Genomic DNA, 19,333 nt, shown 5'->3' with positions numbered 1-19,333 from the left:
GTGACATCTTTAAATATTTAAGGCAAATATATGTATATCTACATATAGGTGTCAGTCAGTATTAAGTGCCTACTATGTGCCAGGCACGATGCCAAGTCCTGGGGATACCAAGAGAGGCAAAAGGCAGACCCTGCTCTAGGAGCTTGCAGACAGACTAACGGGGAGGTAACCTGCAAACAACTAAGAAGACTAGTTCTGAAGTGGTGGAATGTAGATATATCACATGGAAATTTTGGGCAAAGTGTGAGGTGGACACCAGAAGCCAAGAAGTGCTTACCTCTTGGGCTTGTTTTCTTAGAATCTTAGAATTTTAGACTTGGAAGGGACCTTAGACATCATCTAGTCCAACCTCTTCATTTTACAGATGAGGAAACAGAGGCCCAGAGAGGCAAGTGGCTTGCCCAACATCATGCAGCTAGTTAGTGGCAGAGCTGAGACTAGAGGCTAGATCTGCTGACTCTGTCTGCTCTTTCCACTACACCAGCTCCTGGACCTGACTGCCACAGTAGGATGAAGTAATATGAATAAAACATGGTAATATCAAGTAGTTGTTAACATGGGAGGGGAACTTCTTTCAATAGAAAATAATCAATGGAGGGTTTTTAAAAACATTATCTTGACATTTTGACTTTTTAAAAGGTTATATTGAAAGATAATTTAAGCCTCTCTCTGCTTCCCCCCAAGGAGAATTCATTAGGTTGTCTAGTCCTATCTTCTTCTACCATTCAGTTACAGTATACTTTATTATCACCTTATTATTCTTAAGTATCTCCAAGAAAGAACATAATTTTATTATATCCTTGACAACTCAATTGGTAGCCTAAACAGACTTTTAAAAAATAAATTTGACATCCTTTATTTACACAACTGAAATTTATCATTGCTGAATTTTAGTTAATGGTTTTCTGTCCTTGTTAATGTTGCTTTTTGGTCAGGGGGAGGGAGCAAAGGATAGAGATTATTTCTTTTCTTTTCTTTTTTTTTTCAGTTTAGTTGGTATTTTTTTCAGTAATTACTCATTTGCTTGACCATGGAGACAGTCAAAAATGAAGTATTCCCCTTTCCTTAGTAAATTTATATGTATCACCTAAATGTATGGAACTTCTGCTAATTTCTGGAGATTGAGAGGCAAAAATGGAATACTACTTTTTCTCAATGAGCTTTTTAGGAAAAACTTGTATGGAGATAAGTATATTTTTTAAAAATTGTATAAAGGAAAGTAGGGTAGAAGATTATCTGGGGGAGCAGTGAAGGAGGAGTGAGAGGATTAGAAGATGAGAGCAACCCAATCCTTTCATGTGAAAAGTGGCTCTTAAAGAAAACCAGATATTTTATGTGTGTGTGTTGGTGGTGAGGGATTGCTGTGAGAAAGGAGTGCATTTCAGTTAGTGCAAACTTGGGACATGGAAGGTGAAAAATCTGATGTTCCAAAGGAAATTGGTCAGTAGAGTGAGAAGACCTGAAAGTTAGGAAGTGGCTAAAGGGGCAGCTAGGTGACGCAGTGGATAGAGCACCAGCCTTGAATTCAGGAGGATCCGAGTTCAAATCTGTCTCAGACATTTAACACTTCCTAGCTGTGTGACCCTGGGCAAGTCACTTAACCCCAGCCTCAGGGGGGGGGGGGAAAGGAAGTGGCTAAGTAGGTTGATCTAAAATGCCAGTGTCCCAGAGGCAACAGGGTTTAACCAGGAGAGAAGATTCAGTCTGTTCACATAAGCAGACACAAGGCAATTTGAGGAGGGAAAAATAGTGATTTGAGGGGGAAGGGTAGGATTATTTGTATAGGAAGTGGTAGCCCAGCTGAACTTGAGCAGTAGCATCAAAAATGATCTGAGGGTCGTCCAGTATGGATTTTGAGATCTGGAGATGAGTGTGAGGGATAATTTACACAAATACAACAGATAATATATTGAATTTGGGGAACAAACAACTAGTATTCCAATTTGGTTCAAGTATAGAGTGCACAGAAAAGGAGAAATGTGAAATAAGGCTTGAAAGACAGATTGGACTGAGATAATAGAGGTTATAATGCCAGACTGAGGAGTTTGAATTTTATTTCAGATGAAAAGGGTAAATGATTTGGACTCTGAATGATTTGAATAATGAAGTGACATGATTAGGTTTCTGATTTACAATAATTATTTTGGCAGCATTGTTAGGCGATGAATGAGAGAGTAGAAACTAGAAATAGACCTACTATGATGTTCTTAGGTTCTTACTAAGTGCTAAGTCGGTACTTAAACAATTCTTTAGTTCCAGCCTTTACTGAGAGTTTTACTTGTGAATTCCTGGGGAAGAGCTTGCATGCTCAGGAGGAGCAAGTTCATTGGTTGAAGTAATTTTTCCCAGAAGCCCTTGCATTATCCCACACCCATTCTCTGGGAGGATAAAAGAGGGCAGCTCTGGAGGAAAGAGGGAGTTTTTTCTGGATGAGACTTGAGGCTGCTCTCTGCAGGAAGGGAAGTCGGCTCAAGAAGAATCTGTCTGAGAGATTTGAGTTGACACAGCAGATCTCCTCCCAGAGAGCGATCGGCAGCTTCTGGAGACAACAGCACATTATAGTGATGTCTAGGAGGTAGTTGAGGTAGGAGAGGACTTTGGAATCATTCTAGGAACCATAAGAACTTGTGAGATTACCAAAGGAGAGAATAGAGAGGACCCAAAACAGTCTTTAAGGAACTTTAGGAACTGAGAGTTGGATGATAGAAAAAAGAGGCAGAAAAGCAGTTGCTGAATAGACAGAAACCAAAGGTAGAGTGAATGTCTAGGATCTACAATGTAATAGGCTTTAGAGACTTTCAAGAGGAATAGGATTGAATATATTTGTTTTTATTCTGAACTTAAGAAACATCAAATATCTAGATATCAACTTCAATAGGTAACTTTCAAAACTATCTTGCCTATCTGTGTTTGATTCTGAATTTTCCTTCTCTTTTCTGTGCATTAAAAAATAGCACTTCAGTGATTCTTCTTTTTTGAGGGAAGTGGGGTAACCTGTCTCTAATATTTTCCCTTCTGTTTCTTTTCTCAAATTGAAAAAAATCCCCTTTAATGAATCTTATCATCAAGCAAAACAAATTTCTGCATTGGCTTTGTTCACAAATATATGTCATTGCACATCTCTGTTAGGAGGTGGGTAACATATTCATCATTAGCCTCTGGAATTGCACTTGGTTCTTTCATTGATCAGAATTTTTAAGTCTTGTGTCCTTATTGTATAAAATGTCTTTCTGCTCATTTCATTTGGCATTAGTTATGCAGGTCCTCCCAGATTTCTCTGAAGTTGCCTCTTTTGTCAGTTCTTATGGTACAGTATTCCATTACATTGAAAACCATAACTTGTTATTCCATTTACCGAATGCTGAATCCCATTAGCTTCCAATTCTTTGCCATTACATCTAAATGTGTGTATGTTTAATATATATAATTTTTAAAAGGGGTCCTTTTTCTTGATCTCTTTGGAGTATAGGCCTCTACTGTTGGGTCAGAGTTTGTCAAACTGTGGGTCAAATGCAGTTTTTGATGACTTTGGTTGCACATTTCCAAATTGCTTTCTAGAATATTTGGGGCACTTCATGATGCTAGTGCATCTATGTGCCTGTTTCTATGCAGCTACTCCAACATCTATCATTTCCTTTCCTTATCATTGCCATTCTGATGGGTGAAAGGTAGAATCTTATTGTTGTTTTAATTTACTTTTAATAGTGATTTGGATTGTTGTTTGATATTGAAGTTAATATAGGTTGAATTTCTTTGAGAACGTATCTGTTCATAGAGGATCAGATTTAGCAGTTAAGAAATCATTGGTAACCATGGAGAGAGCAGTTTTAGTAAGTAGGATAGCAAACCTGATTAAGGAGTTCACAAGTATGAGTGGGAAGAGAGGAGTTGAGTATGGAACACTCGAAGGAGTTTTGGATTCAAAGTCAGAAGACCTGAATTCACATCCCAGCTCTGCTAATTAATGCCTGTGTGAACTTTGGCAAGTCCTTTAACCCCTCCAGGTCTCAATTTATTCATCTGTAAAGAGAAGCACTTGGACCAGGTGACCTGTACAGTTTCTTCCAATTCTAAATCTGTGATCATAAGTGAGGATAGCAAGAGTAGTTTGTTTTCTTAGCAGCTTGGCCCAGTAACTATATTAAAGAAGGTGTGAAAGAACAGGTGAACATGTTGAGGTTTTGAGGTATGGCATGGGTATAGTGAAGTTGAATGGCCTTGGCTTTTTTCAGTAAAGGAAAGGAAAGAAAGAAACCAAGCAACTACATATCCAGCTAAGCATTTACAGCTATTATCTCCTTTGATACAAGTCCTGGGAGGTAGGTACTATTATGCCCATTTTACAGTTGAGGAAACTGAGATTATAAGTTGCTCAGGATCACACAGCTACTAGATATAGATTCAGTACTTCTGACTTGAGGTCCAACCCTCTAGCCACTACTACAGGGTGCCTTTAAACAAAGTTGAAAGCCAGATAAGGTAAGGATATGAGCAATCAGATTTGGAACTAGAAGGATAGAGCCTTATACGTGATCTAGCCCCCTAGCTTTAATTTTCCTTTAAAAAGTTAATCCCTTTTTCTATCAGTCATTTCTGAGCATAAATAATGTTAATATGTGGTTTTCTAAGCTAGTAGATGTCCTATAGCAGGGATCCTTATGCATGGTTTAATATTTTTCATTTTTCCCTTCTTTCTTTTGCCCCCACTCCCCATTTGAATTTAATACCACTTTAGAATCTGGCAGATTGCATGTTGATTTAGACAACATTTAGATTATTATTATCTGTGTTCTGTTGGATTTTTATTTTGTCATACATTTCCTAGTTAGACTTGAATCTGATTTGGGCACCTCTCAGAGGAGATTTTAGCTGTCTTTACCCTACTTTGTTTCCTATTCTTTGATACCTAAAAAAGGGCTATTATGCTGGAGTTGTGAACAGATCCAACCATTCTGGAGAGCAATTTGGAAATATGCCCAAAGGGCTATCAAACTGGGCATACCCTTTGATTTAGCGGTATTTTTACTGGACTTTTATCCCAGAGAAATCTTAAAGGAGGGAAAGGGATTCACATGTGCAAAAATGTTTGTGGCAGCCCTTTTTGGAGTGATGAGAAACTGGAAATGAATGGATGTCCATCAGTTGGAAAATGGCTGAATAAGTTATAGTAGATGAATGTTATGGAATATTGTTCTATAAAAAATGATCGGGATGATTTCAGAGAGGCCTGGAGAGACTTACGTGAACTGATGCGAAGTGAAGTGATTAGAACCAGGAGATCTTTATATACTTCAACAACAATACTATATGATGATCAATTCTGATGGACATGACTCATCAACAATGAGGTGATTCAGGCCAGTTCCAATGGTTTTGTGATGAAGAAAGACATCTGTACCTAGAGAGGATTGTGGGAACTGACTGTGGACCACAACATAGCATTTTTATTTTTGTTGTTTGCTTGCATTTTGTTTTCTTTCTCATTTTTTTCCCCCCTTTTAGATTTGTTTTTTTCTTGTGCAGCATGAGATTTGTGGAAATGTATAGAGGAATTGCACATGTTTAATATATATTGAATCAGTTGCTGACTGGGGGAGGGAGGGAAAAATTAGTACACGGGGTTTTGTAGAATCAAAAATTATACATATATATTTTACAAATAAAAAGCTAATTTAAAAATAAAGGAAAACATTTAAACACACTTTTAATACTAAAGAAAAAATTAAAAGGGCTATTATGAATGTTATTTGCATATATCTGTCTCTGCCTCCATATGATGACACCTTTCTGTCATTGATCTCAAAAGATGTATTTTTAGTACTGTGGTCTTTGAGTTAAAGCATATAGACTTTTTCCCCCTCACTTTCATTTTTATATCACTGTCATTTCAAATTCTATTACTCCTCCTTTTCTTGTCCAGCCCTTGTAAGAAGGAATTTTTAAAAAGCAATTTGTAAAACTAAACATATCAACCATGTTTGACAGTAGCTTGCTTTCATTGTTTCATATCCATAATCTCCTACCCAAAGACCTGGAAGGGAGTTATATATTTTCCTCTCTTTCAGAGCTAAGCTTGGTCCGTCTGATTAGATGTTTGATTTCTTTCTTTTTTAATGTTATTTCCATTTCCATTATTATAGTAAAAACTATCTGCATATATCTAGATATAGATATATTTATGTATGTGCCTATATATCTTGTCTACCTTTGTGCTTAATTCATCTGGGTGTGTGCATGTTTCTCTGAATTGCCAATATTTATAATTTCTTATGTTGCACTAATATTCCATTACATTCATATGCCACAATTTATCTTTTTTTTCCAATTGATGGACATTAACTGTGTCCACTTCTGCGCTGCTTGTAGTATATGCCTGATAACTGGCTCTCTGAGTTAAGTCCTCAAACATTTATTAAGCACCTTAAGGGGGGCTAGGCACTGCACAAATAATAAGCTCTGGTCAGAGCATTTGGATGTTATGTCAAATTTGTTTATTTTTTTTAAGCATAATTCCAAATTATTTTCCTGATACACCAGTTGTGTGTCAGTAATGAGTCTTATCTTCAGCAGTTTGCTTTCAAGATTTACTTACGTGACCTGTGAAATACAAGAATTAATTGTTCAAATGTGCAGTGCTTTCCTTTTTTTAAGGAAGAAAGATACAAGGAGTTTTAAAGATTGTCATATTTAATCTTGGCATACAAAGAAATTTCTGTAATTTTTATTTCTTTAGATAATTTAAATCACTTAATATTCACCAAACTTGACAAGTTTTAGCATATTTTGAAATAGAGGTTTTATTAGGTTTTTTTCCAGAAATATACATCTCTCATCTCTTCAGCAGTTTATTACAAGAAAGCTTATTTTAAATTGTCATTATACTAATATCCTTCTAGATAAAATATTTGGGGGGAGTATTTGGAAAATCTCTGGTAAAAGATCATGATGTTGAATGCTCAATGCTAAATACTGTTTTATTACATTTATCATAGGATGAAATACTATCTTTTTTTATTTTTTAGTCTGTAGTTTATTCTGCAGCTATATCTTTAACACAGGTTCGAGAGAATACTTTGGTGTCTAGCAGGCACCACAGCTAGTTTACTTGACCATATAAAGGCCAGTAAGGTGATACAATGGAGTCAAGAAGATGCATTTAAATGCAGCTTCAGACATTTATTGTGTGACTCTGGGCAAGTCACTTAATTGCTATCTGTCTGTTTCTTCACTGTAAAAATAGAAGTAATAACACCACCTACTTCCGTGGATTTTTATGAGGATTAATTGTAAAACGCTTTGCAAATTTTCAGAAATTTTACATAAAGCTCTTTTGAGGGCAGAAACTCTTGTCTTATGTTTGTCTGAGTAGACAAACATTTTATTTTCCAGAAACATATTATCTCTCTTATCTGAAACAATTTCTTACAAGGAAGCTTATTTAAAATTTTATTTGTCTGTGTTTGTCCATTCAGTGTAACAATACAGTGCTTTACATTTGGTAAATATTCCTTTGTTGAAGGGACTGACTTGGAATAAATTAGCTTTCATTTTGGTAGGTGATATATTAATGCTGAGTCTATTATAATATTCTTTTGTGGGAACTAATTGATATCAAATTTAGCATTAATGCTTTACTAAAAACGAAATTTAAGCTCAAAAGGTACTTTGACTATATGAGTAACTTTTCTTTTTATTACAGATAATGAATATGCTTTGTGGGATAATATATTCTTAATCTTTTTCATGACTTCAAACTTAGTTTTGTCAGAGCCCAAAATTTAAAAAAAAAATTTTTTTTTTTGAAATAGATGATTGCCTTCTGCTTTTTAAGATTTTGAAACAAATACTTTGAGATTAATGGTTTTCATAAATTCATAACAAAACTAATTGAAATAAAAATAAATTTTCATAAAAATGCCAAAGGAACCAAGGTATCCCGTTTGTTTCATTTTCCTACTATTTCCAGCCTTGAACTTTCTCCTTATGAGATAATCTGCAAGTCCTCTTAGAAGAGGCTATTTGTTGGCTGTTCTCTTAGAAAATCTTCTTGTGAAATGAAATATCGCTTAAATTCCAGATTTGCCTTAGGTAAGGGGAATCATTTTTTTCTGCAGTTCCCAGAAGTGTTCCCTTCCACCCTCTTTCCCTCCCAATAAACAAACAAATATATATATGTTAAAAGCATAATGTTTCAGGGAGAAAAACGACTAAAGGCATAGAGATATGATTTCCAAAAAGAAACTACTTGCTTAAGTAATAATGAGACATGAAAAAAATCTTAACATGAATTATAATCTAAACACCAAGAAAAAGAAAATCTTTTTTAGTGTAATTTGTATTGAAAGTTGAAGGGAAAAGTCTTAAGTGATTTGTTACTTTTAATTTTTAGAAAGATTTGATAAATTCTATTCCTATATTTTGTACTAAATTAAAAGATGACTATACTTTTTTTTTTTTCCCTGACTAGGAGCTGAGAAAATATTGATAATGCCAGGAGTTATTAAAATATTGTTGGGAAGATCAAAGTAATTTATTTTATAGCTATTTCAGTAACAACCATTTTTAAATGAGAGGTACCTATAGCAGGGGCATCCAATAAGAAATTGTTTAGATATCAGCTTTGCCTGTAGAAAAAGTTTAGAACTATGTACCAAAATTCAGATTTTTAAAAAAGTGTGTGTGTGTGTGTGTGTGTGTGAGTGTGTGTGTGTGTTCATGTGTGTGTCTGTGAAGTAACTGCTGTTTTCCAAACTTTCCAAACAAAAATAAATTGGAATAAAATGTGATTGACCAGAGTTCTAGGAAAAGTGGTAGTTCCAAATGAAAATTACATTTTTTTCCTTTATCTCAAATTTTCTTACACTATAAATGTCCATGTAGTTTTAATAGAAAATTTTTCATAAATATCTATCCTAAATTCTTCTTGATGGTCAAAACACTTTAGCAGGACCAAAATATATTTTTTGCAACCAACAGTATGTGTTAAGCTACAAAGCCGCTTTCTTGTAACCCCTCAGCTTTGTTTTTTAATCCTTTCCCAGTAGTTCTGTCTCCTGAGTGAAATAAGAAAATAGGAACTTTTATCTTTGTACTTTAAAATGTTTTTGGTTCTTATGTTTACTTTATTAAAAGTGCATATATGCTTTTTAAATTTTTAAATAATGTTTTTATTTTCAACATATATGCAAAGATAGTTTTCCACATTCATCCTTGCAAAAGCCTTGTTTCAAATTTTTCTCCTTCCCTTAGATAGCAAATAAGCCAATATATGTTAAACATGTGCATTATATAATTTCCACAGTTATCATTAGGCCCTGCTTTTAAGAAAAAAATTCATGAAAGCTTAGAGTTGTTGAAATAATACATAGGGATCACTTTAGAGCCAGAGAATAGATGCTACAGGTTATCCCACTTTGTTACAGCTGAGGAACCTGAAACTCAGGCAGTTTACGGACCTGTCCAAGGTCACACTGGTAATAAGTAGCAGACACAGTGATATTACATCTGAAGCAGTGTTAGTGACCTAGGCATATCTAGTAAATCTTAGAAGGGCCATCCAGTTGAACTCAAATATGAGCAGGAAACCTTTGTAAATTTTAATTAGGGATAGGAATAACTACTTGATAGGTTAAAAAAAATTAGGCCTGTAAATAATAATAATAGTACTTGTATAGCACATGAAGGATTACACAGTTCTTGACATATATTATTTCATTTAATTCTCATAATCCTCTGAAATAGATGCTATTTTACAGTTATAGAAACTGAGGCTGCATGAAATTATGATAGTTTACATTTTATATATAGCCCTTACTGTGTCCCAGGCACTGTGCTAAGTTCTTTATAAATATTATTTCATTTGGCTTCATATAGACCTAGGAGGTAGTAAGTCTTATTTTTGGCACTATTTTATAGATGAGGAAACATACTGAGCAATTATATCATTTCCCTAGAGTCTCAGGCTAGGTTCAAGTTCAGAGTTTTCTGAGTCCCAAATCCAGTGTTCTCATCCATTCTTGTTTTCCACATAGGTTTATCAGTTACTGAATGACCAACTGAAAAAAGAAATTTTTAAGGCTATGAATTTTTGATTCGAATCAGATTTAAAGTTTTACCTAATTGATTGTGTTTGAAATTCTGGAATATTTTTTCTTCTTGATCTTGAGCTTAGAATATATACTAATGTTTTAGAAAAGTATTAAGATGAAAAGACAAAAAAAAAAACATCATTTACTGACACATTTAAGGTGACTTTGGAATAATAAATGTTAATGGAATATGAGGAAAAATAGTTACAAGTATTTTGAGATTTTTATTTATTTTTATTTTTTTTTAAGATTTCTCCAGTCAGAATGTCTTTCCCTCCTCACTTGAATCGACCTCCTATGGGAATCCCGGCTCTCCCACCAGGTATCCCACCCCCACAGTTTCCTGGATTTCCTCCACCTGTGCCTCCAGGTAAGCCGGTTCTGTTGTTGTGGAATATTTTTGTGATCATTTTAGAACCAATACTTTCTGGAGTGTCAAACTCAAATTTCTTATTTGAACGTGCTGATTTTGAAAGTTTTGTGGTATTTATATTAAGCCAGACTGTTAGAGAGTTTATCAAAAAAGTGTGTGGGCTTTTTAACCTCTTCTAGAACATAATTTTATCATAAATTTTAAGAAGTTAAAGGCTCATTGTGTCATATTTTAGATAACTACTCCAGACCCTGGCAGTAAGATAAAAAGTAGTTTATAATTAAGACTTTTTTTAAAATGCATGAGAGCTTTCTCTACTTACTTGCGTAAAGTTAGTGTTTAGGTAGTATATTTTATTGGATAATTGAAAAACAAAGAATTTAATTGGATACAGTTCCTTCCCACACAGACCTAGTTTTGAAGTTATTCTAATTTCTTTATAATGACTAGTTATCTCAACTTTTTAGAGAGGCTTTAAATTATGTTCTAATTTCTTAAGTTGGAATTTTACAGAGTTTCCTTGTGAATATCTGTTTCATTGACAGCTCTGTTGCTTAGCAAACTGATATTGTAACTTGATACCTATATTCACAAAGCAAGTACAACATGATTTGGTGTTAGAAGCTCTGCAAATCTCAGATTCAGCAATTATGTACCTTCTCTTAGAAAGCCACACAGGTTAAGCCTGATCTGTTAAAATTGGGGCAGGAGGAAGCAGATTCGAACCTTAACTGAATATTTGAACTCTTATATCTATGTGTCTATGTGTTAGAAGTTAGTATTGTCTCTTTTGGAAACCAGACTCTGGAAGTCAACTCATTTACGTATGTGTAACTGAATTGTGTTGTAATCCTCACATACACTTACGTGATCCATTAGATGACCAGTATGTTAAGCAACAACTTATACTTTTCCAATCTGAACATAAACTACTCCTGGAAGATAATCTTCTTAACTTATTATCAGTTCCTTTTAGGCCAATCTTCTTATACATGCTTTCTGTTCCCAAGGAAATAAAATTTGTTAGTCTAATAATAAATGAAGGTGATATTCAGTATCAGAAATTAACATTAAACATGGAGTCAATAGTGTTATATTCAGTTGTACAAATTTATTTAGTTTTAGTTCCTCATTCTTGAGAAAAAAAGTGGAAAACTAAGCAGGAGTTTTCCCAGCATCATACAACTAGAAAACACATGTTTTATCACCTAACTTTTTTTCACTAACCTAAATTTCAAATCAACAACAATCATTCCATTTCATCAATAGATTTGGAATCGGAAAATCTGAAGGATATGGTAAGGTAGGAATGTTTGAAGATCTAAAGGGGAAAAGAAAGGTTATGGTAAATAGGATGATTGAGACAGTAAACACTTTAGGGACCTCCTAATTAGTAATTAAAATAGTTCTTTCTGACCAAACTTTACTGGATGGTTTAATGAAGGATCTAATCATAATGTCTTAAATAAAACTTTGTACTGGAGGTATATTTAATATTAATATTCTTCTGGATCACTTTGTGAAGATGCATACATATTGAGAATTAGGGCTTTCTGGATGTAATTTTCAGCCTGAGTGTTCAGAATCATAGAAAGGTGACCCTTGGGGAATTAGTCTCTTTAAGTATCCCTGGCTTAGGTGAATATTCATTCTATATCTTATAGTGTTTTTTTTAATGCAAATGAGAAATTTTAAATCTCTTTGAGATGATGAGGAAAAATATTAAGTGTAATGTATTTTTCTGATGAACACAATACCAATTTAAAAAGGGAGATAGAAGGTAAGTAGGGCATGTTTTTTTTTTTTTTCCAAGGGAAAAAAAAATTTAACTTTATTTTCTTATACTATGGGTCAGCATACTCCCAAACCAGATGTCCAATCCAAATCCAATAAAGTTAAGTCATTCTTATTTCATTTAGGTAGTAGTAATTCTGTTACACTTCCAATTCCAAGGGGACAATAATCATTTCTTCTGGGAAACAAATTTTACTTAAATGGTCTCTGTATAGTTATTATCAGTATTTGCTGTATTCCTAATTAATAATAAAAATGTGGAAAACTAATATACTAAATTAGTATAAATCAAAACTGTAGTACCTGATTTGACATGTACAATCAGCATAAAACACTAATAATTGATCTAGTTTAACACATATACAGAAGGTATAGAATATTTAGTTGAAATTTCTTAACGTATTGAAGTTGTACTTGAGAAGTAGGCACAATTTCTTTTAATTATTAAATTTTGTTTCAAATGAAATTAGTAGGTTCTTTGGGGGGGGAGGCATAGACCCTTAATATTTCTAAATTATTAAAAAAAGAGGAAATCTGACCTTTTTTCTTCTGTCTGATGACATTTTGTATTTTATGACATGATTAAGTATGATGCTTACATGTTTTTGAAAGAATAATGTTTAAAATCTTGGGATTTAAAGCAATTCTTTTGCTTTTTTTTTTTTTTTTTGTGCTTTCTTATATGTTTTTAATTGGGGAGCTTAAGATAAATTTCAGTGCAAAAGTTGGTCTCATTTGGGAGTTTTGTTTGGAAAATTTTTAAATAAATCATAAAACCTACTTTATTTCATGAATTTTTAAGTCATACTTTTGAAATGCACTAACATTTTTATAAAATGGATTAATAAAATATATTATTTTTTAATAAAATGTATTAACTTAAGTGAACATAGTCTTTTTTCTATATCTTAATTTCTAATTGCATTGATAAACATAATACAACAATTTGCACCAAGCTCAGACGGAAGTGAATCCTTAATATAATCCTTAATCCATAATCCTTGGTATAAATGGTCAAAGTGAAGGCTTTTAAGATTTTTTAGAAACAGTATTTTTTTAAACCTTCCTGAAATTAGATTTAAAGTCTTACTGTTGCCTTGTTTTTTTGTGCCAAAACAATTTTCAGTTTAACCCCTCTTTTCTCTCCTTTATAACAACAACAAAAAATCACTACGACAAACTACTCTGTAACCCTCTTTCAGTGTTAGTAACATTAAACATTTTTAGATACTCACTGCATTCCCACCCCTCTCCAATTTCTCCTAATGTTTCATAATTTATTCTTTGAAACCAGTATTGGTCATTGTATTACATTTTGTATTTATTGCAGATTTAGAGTATGGTTAACTTGATGGCTTGCCAAGTGGATGGTTTTAAAAATTAGCCTGTGGAACAATTTATTGTGTGCTAGACCTAATTAAAACTACTTTGATTTATCAGTAGTCCCTAATTAAAGCTAGCAGGCATCACTTAAAATAATAAATTAAGAACAGAAATGTCAATACACAGAATTTGTTGATTCTTTATGAATGTTAGTCTGTTAGTTAATTGACTTGATTTGTCATAACTTTTGTAGGCTTAAAAATGTCTTAAACATAGCAAAATCTAAGGTTTTCTTTTTCATTAATGGCTTTTAGACTAATCTTTAGTCTTTTGCTTGATTTTTTTTTTTTTCCTTGATAACTGTATACTATATTCTTTAGGCAGTCCAAATTAATTTCTCAGTGGCCTCTTTTTTTTTTTTTAATTTAAAAAAATTCTATAAGTATTTTTAACACATAGGTGAGTCCACATTTATGAAGTAGATTGATTTAATCAAACATTAGTTTTGGGGGCTTTGCTGAACCTGGTAAATTGACAGTAAAATGCTGAATTTCATTCAATTACTACAAAGAAAACTGTGCATGTTGTAAAACTGCTTGCTTTAACATTGCTGCATGTAATGCCATTTGGATTTGCCTGGTGGTAACTTGCATTAAAAATGATAGCATTTGTATGACTGCTGCCTTTTCATTAGTTATATTTCAAACAATATATAGAATTTTAGTAGTGTGACAATTTTCTGAGTGATACCTTCATTGCATGTAAAAGATAAGATTTCAGTTTCTAAGAATTTTGTAGATATAATACTTTCTCCTCTTTTTTTAAGGGACCCCAATGATTCCTGTACCAATGAGCATTATGACACCTGCTCCAACTGTAAGTATTATTTAAGGAGGAGTAAGAGAGTACCTTTTTAAAAAAATTTAAGGTTGATTTTTGTTGTGCTTACACATACTTTAAAAAATAATTGTCATGTATAATTACTACAATCAATATTGTTAGGTGTGTGTGTATATATATAGATGTGCATATATAATGTCTTTTTTTTTTCTCTTCCTTTTTCTTTAAAAAAAAATCTGTCATGATATGGCTGGGGGGGGGGAAGGGAGATGATTTCAAAGGGAAATTTAGGCAAGGACAAAAACACAAGATAACATTTAAAATTTTATTTGAATAAAGAATTAGAATTCTTAACTGAAATCTGTCATTTGTTTGTATCAAGTTATTTAAGTAGGCATAATTTGTGTTTAAATTATATAATAAGGGGGCAGCTAGGTGGCGCAGTGGATAGAGCACCAGCCTTGAATTCAGGAGGCCCCCAGTTCAAATCTGGTCTCAGATACTTAACACTTCCTAGCTGTGTGACCCTGGGCAAGTCACTTAACCTCACGGGGGGGGGGGGGGGGAGAATTATATAATAATAGTTCACTTTTATGTAGCACTTTAAGGTCTGTAGATTTGTGTGCAGTATTTAATCTTTACGAACCCTATGAAATAGTTGCTAGTTATCCCCATTTTACAGGTATGAAAACTGTCTGAAAGAGGTTAAGGGATTTGCCTAGGGTCATAAAGCTAAGTAAGTTTTTAAAATTTAAAGCAAATTCAAGGTTTGAACTCAGACTTTTTTCTGATTTTTTTTTTTTTAAATCCAGCATTGCACCGTCCAGATGCCAAGTTGTAAATGCTAGTTAATGCATTTGTATAAAATACTCCTGTAGACACCTATTGTGTGCTCTCAGCCTTTTCTTACTTCACACTTGGAAGTGCAGCTGTGGATGGGAGGATCCTATTGCACAAAACTCCCAAGAAATTGAAATGAAAGTTTTGTCTTGAATGCTGTTCAACATTTCTCTTTTCGGGGCAGCTAAGTGGTGCAGTGGATAGAGCACCAGCCCTGAATTCAGGAGGCCCCTAGTTCAAATCTGGTCTCAGACACTTAACACTTCCTAGCTGTGTGACCCTGGGCAAGTCACTTAACCCCAGCCTCAGAAAAACAAACAAACATTTCTCTTAACTTCCATTGTGCTTATCTGTCTCTCCTTCTTTCCCTTTCCTTTTCCCTAGAAATCTATTGTCTTCTTGCAAGTCCTTGGTTATCCAAAGCACACATTCACCTCCCCTTTACCTTCCCCTCCTCCCCCTCCAAATTTATTGTCCCAGCTCAGACTTTACTTTTTCCATTGAGTTCCATATTCCAAAATTGTTCATCTTTACCACTGTTCCCTTGCCCTAAGTATAAACATTTCCTATTCCCTCAAAGCATCTCAACTATGTGAAGATAAAATTTCTCATAACCTATCCACCTTGGCTTAAGTGAAAGGATAGTTGTTTTCTTTTTTCTCCTCACTGACTAGATATCAGCCTCCAGAGAGGAAATGGGTAAGGGAAAAAGGGATAAGGAGAGTTTGTGTGCCATAGGTGACATCTTCTGGAAAAAATCTGATTCCCTAAGAATTGTGGATCTAGGATTTCCTTAGCGCACTAGGTTCATTTACTCATAATTTAGTATAAATTGTGGCAGTGCAAATTCCTGCAAGTTAGAGGTATAATTCTAGCTCCTGGTTATAGAGTGCTTCAGTTTCCAAAGCAGTTCCTTTGCCACAGTCCTATGAACTATGGAGTAGTATGAACATTATTCTCTTCATTTTACAGATAAGGAAACTGAGGCTAAGAATGGTGAAGTGATTTAAATTCATAGGTTGGTAGATTTAGAGCTAGAAGTCACCTTATTTAGTCCAGCCTCTCGTTTTACAGATCAGGAAACAGAGGCCCAAAGAGATTAAGTGTCTTGCCAAGACAGCTGAGTAAGTAGAGAAGCTGGGTTTTAAACCTAAGCTCTTGGATATCAAATTCAGTGTCTTCCAAGTTTATATGGCTAATAAATTGGCTCAGCTGGGCTTTTATTGTAGGTCTTCAGATCCCAGCATTCTTTGCTGGTTCTCACTATGCTGGCTCTCAATAGAGTATCTTCCTTGATAGAAGCCTGGTCAGAGGTATCAATAATTAACTTAGATTAAAAAAAAAAGTCAATACTTTAAAATGTATAATGATATCGTCTAAAAATGAAAACCCATGTCTGAGTTGTAAAGAATATGTAGTAATGTTTTATCAATCAGTAATAATTTATGTTTTATAAAGGAGAAATTGATTAATTTGAATTTTCCTAATGGAAAAAAATAGAATCCTATTCATTTTGGTACTATAGGAGTATTGATGATAATTTTGTACTGTCCCTTTTGCTTTTTTCCTTTCCTCAGTACCTATTTTACTTTTTTCAGGTTTAAGCATTGATTGAACAAATATATTATATGCCCACCATCCCATTTTCCTTTAAAATTCTTAGGTAAATCATTGCTAGAAAGGATTTTGACTTCATTATTTTCCTTTCACTCATGAATATTGTTTTATGTATTTCTGTAAGTTGATATGGAAAGCTCCTCTATTAAGCAGTTTGCTACAGTTTTAAACTATTCACTTCTTGGAACAAATCTTCATATTAACATGAATAATAAGAAATCATGTGTACCATTAGTTTCTAATTTATGTGTCTGAATTATATTCAAAAGTTAATTTTTAAGTGACTTGCTTGGAACTTGGGTCACATATTCCTAAAGAGATATTGTAAGTGATGGTTAGGTTCCTGAGCCAGCTTAATAGCTTATGACAGTTACCAGGCTTGTAGTACTAACAATAATATGAATCCTGGGAGAAGAAATGTTCAATAAGGGTTTCATTTTTTTCTGAGCATAGAATCAGCTCAAGGCAATATTAGAATAGATTAAGGTTTTCTTTTTGTACCCTCACATTCCTCCTTGTAAATACTTTTCCCTGCTTATTCATGTGCTCAGTATTTTCATACTGGCCTAAACTGTGGCATCCTACCCAGGCTTCTCCATTCTCTAAAAATATACCTTTTTACAAACTCCAGAATTGTATACACCTTTTCTTCTCTCCTAATTAGTTTGCATTCTCAGTCCAGTTCATGTGTTAATACCTCATATTTATGTGTGTTTTAAGGTTTTATAAAGTGCTTTCTTCACTGCACCATTATAAAATAAGTAATGCAAGCATTATTGTCATTTTAGATATCAGTGTTAAAGGAAAGTAGTCTAAATTAATCCACAGATATGTAAAGTAACTGATATATTGAGTATCCTTTAATTCTCCCAGTTGATACAAATCTATACATTTCTATAAGAGATGATTGATTCCTAGAATTTTAGGCAATGGAAGGTGGAGGGGGAACTAAACACAATAAGTTCTGCAGTTTGATCCCTTGATCTGTTTTTGCTTTTTGTTTTTGTATCTTCTCCCTTCCACTTCTGAAGTTAGAGATTCTCTAAAATCCCCAAGTGCTCCCCTGCAAAGGATTCAAATTTAAAGGGATTTAAGCTGTCAGTGGGAATGCTGCTATGAGGCAGGGACCTGACCTGCACCAATCCTTTTTGTGAATCTGGGTTCAATTTAAACTCACGAACTGCTTGTATTGTTCCAATTAAACTCCTGAATTCTCCTGAATTGATCTGCTGTTTGATGAATCATTGGTTTCTCTTTCTGAACTAATAGGAAATTTTGAGAAAAAAAAAAATTCTTGTACTTCTTTTTGGGGGAGGATCAGAATTTAAAATTAGAGGTATATACAACTTCTGTTGAAAATAACATGCTTGGTTTAATGAAAAATGGAATAAACATTCCATAGAGGTTTTAGGAGGACATTACCTTATTATAAAACAGTAATTAATGATAACTATAAAAAGTGAATTGTTTATATTGTAAATTTATACTGCTGAAGCTTTTACTTTGTGTTTAACTGGCTAACAGTTGTTTGAAAGGACAACACTACATTTTATTGTTTCTTTTTCCTTCTTTAGGTTTTAGTACCCACTGTGTCGATGGTTGGAAAGCATTTGGGAGCCAGAAAAGATCATCCAGGCCTAAAGAACAAAGAAAATGATGAAAACAGTGGACCCACAACTACAGTTTTTGTTGGCAACATTTCTGAGAAAGCTTCTGATATGCTCATTAGGCAGCTTCTAGCTGTAAGTTGTAAGCTCTAATAGTTAGAGCTTATATTTATGAACCATTTATATACTCAATTCATCCTCACAAGTTTGTGATATAGGTAGTATAACTTTGATTACCATATTATAGAGACTTAGAGAAAGATTAATGCATGGTCTCATAGATTGTATCACAGAAATGGGATATCAGTTTTCTTTAGATTAGTTTTTTTTTTTTTTTTCCCAATACCTTATTCTTGAAAATGATGTGTAGTTGTTTAGTTTTTATGTCATACTTCTAAACAGTTTTAATAATTAAATGCAACATTAATTTAAAATTTTTAGTTTTTACTTTTCTGAAAAGGAAGTCTTTGTACCTTTTTCTTGTTTTTCTTTATTTTAGTTTGATTATATAAACTTTTTTGCATTAAAAATCTAATGTTACAAATTTTATTTCTCTTTTTAAATAAAGAAATGTGGTTTAGTTTTGAGCTGGAAGAGAGTTCAAGGTGCATCTGGAAAACTTCAAGGTAGATGATTTTTTTTTTTTTTTTTTTTTTTGCCTTTGTTATAAGTTAAATGACTAATTCACTTCTTTAATATGCTGGATAGATATAATTCTCTATAGGAATTTTCCTCTTTGGCTTGTGGTTGGGAAGGGAGTAACTAAAGGGAAAGTGATTACATCCAGGTAGAGGGAGGCAAAAGAAAAAGACAAAACAAAAGATCTATTTATTATTTTTGTGTTTTATTTT

General features: G+C 33.5%; 1 protein-coding gene across 8 annotated transcripts in view; it reads left to right on the top strand.

Moving 5' to 3' along the window:
- Positions 1-19,333, top strand: part of RBM25 (RNA binding motif protein 25) — a 44,442-nt gene that overhangs the window by 1,079 nt on the left and 24,030 nt on the right. For 4 of the 8 annotated variants that reach the window (XM_074290093.1, XM_074290090.1, XM_074290092.1 and 1 more), the window contains exons 2-6: positions 365-534; positions 10,338-10,458; positions 14,405-14,454; positions 18,450-18,617; positions 19,051-19,108. In XM_074290093.1, coding sequence (XP_074146194.1) covers positions 532-534; positions 10,338-10,458; positions 14,405-14,454; positions 18,450-18,617; positions 19,051-19,108 — 400 coding nt within the window. In that variant the 5' untranslated portion in view covers positions 365-531. Of the gene's footprint in view, positions 1-364; positions 535-10,337; positions 10,521-14,376; positions 14,455-18,449; positions 18,618-19,050; positions 19,109-19,333 lie in introns of all 8 variants that reach the window. The other 4 variants (XM_074290094.1, XM_074290091.1, XM_074290089.1 and 1 more) reach the window with 2 other exon arrangements.

This window comes from Sminthopsis crassicaudata, chromosome 2, assembly GCF_048593235.1.
Source record: "Sminthopsis crassicaudata isolate SCR6 chromosome 2, ASM4859323v1, whole genome shotgun sequence".
Lineage (NCBI taxonomy): Eukaryota > Metazoa > Chordata > Mammalia > Dasyuromorphia > Dasyuridae > Sminthopsis > Sminthopsis crassicaudata.
Note: the sequence above shows the minus strand (reverse complement) of the source record. Positions and strands in the feature narration are given on the sequence as shown.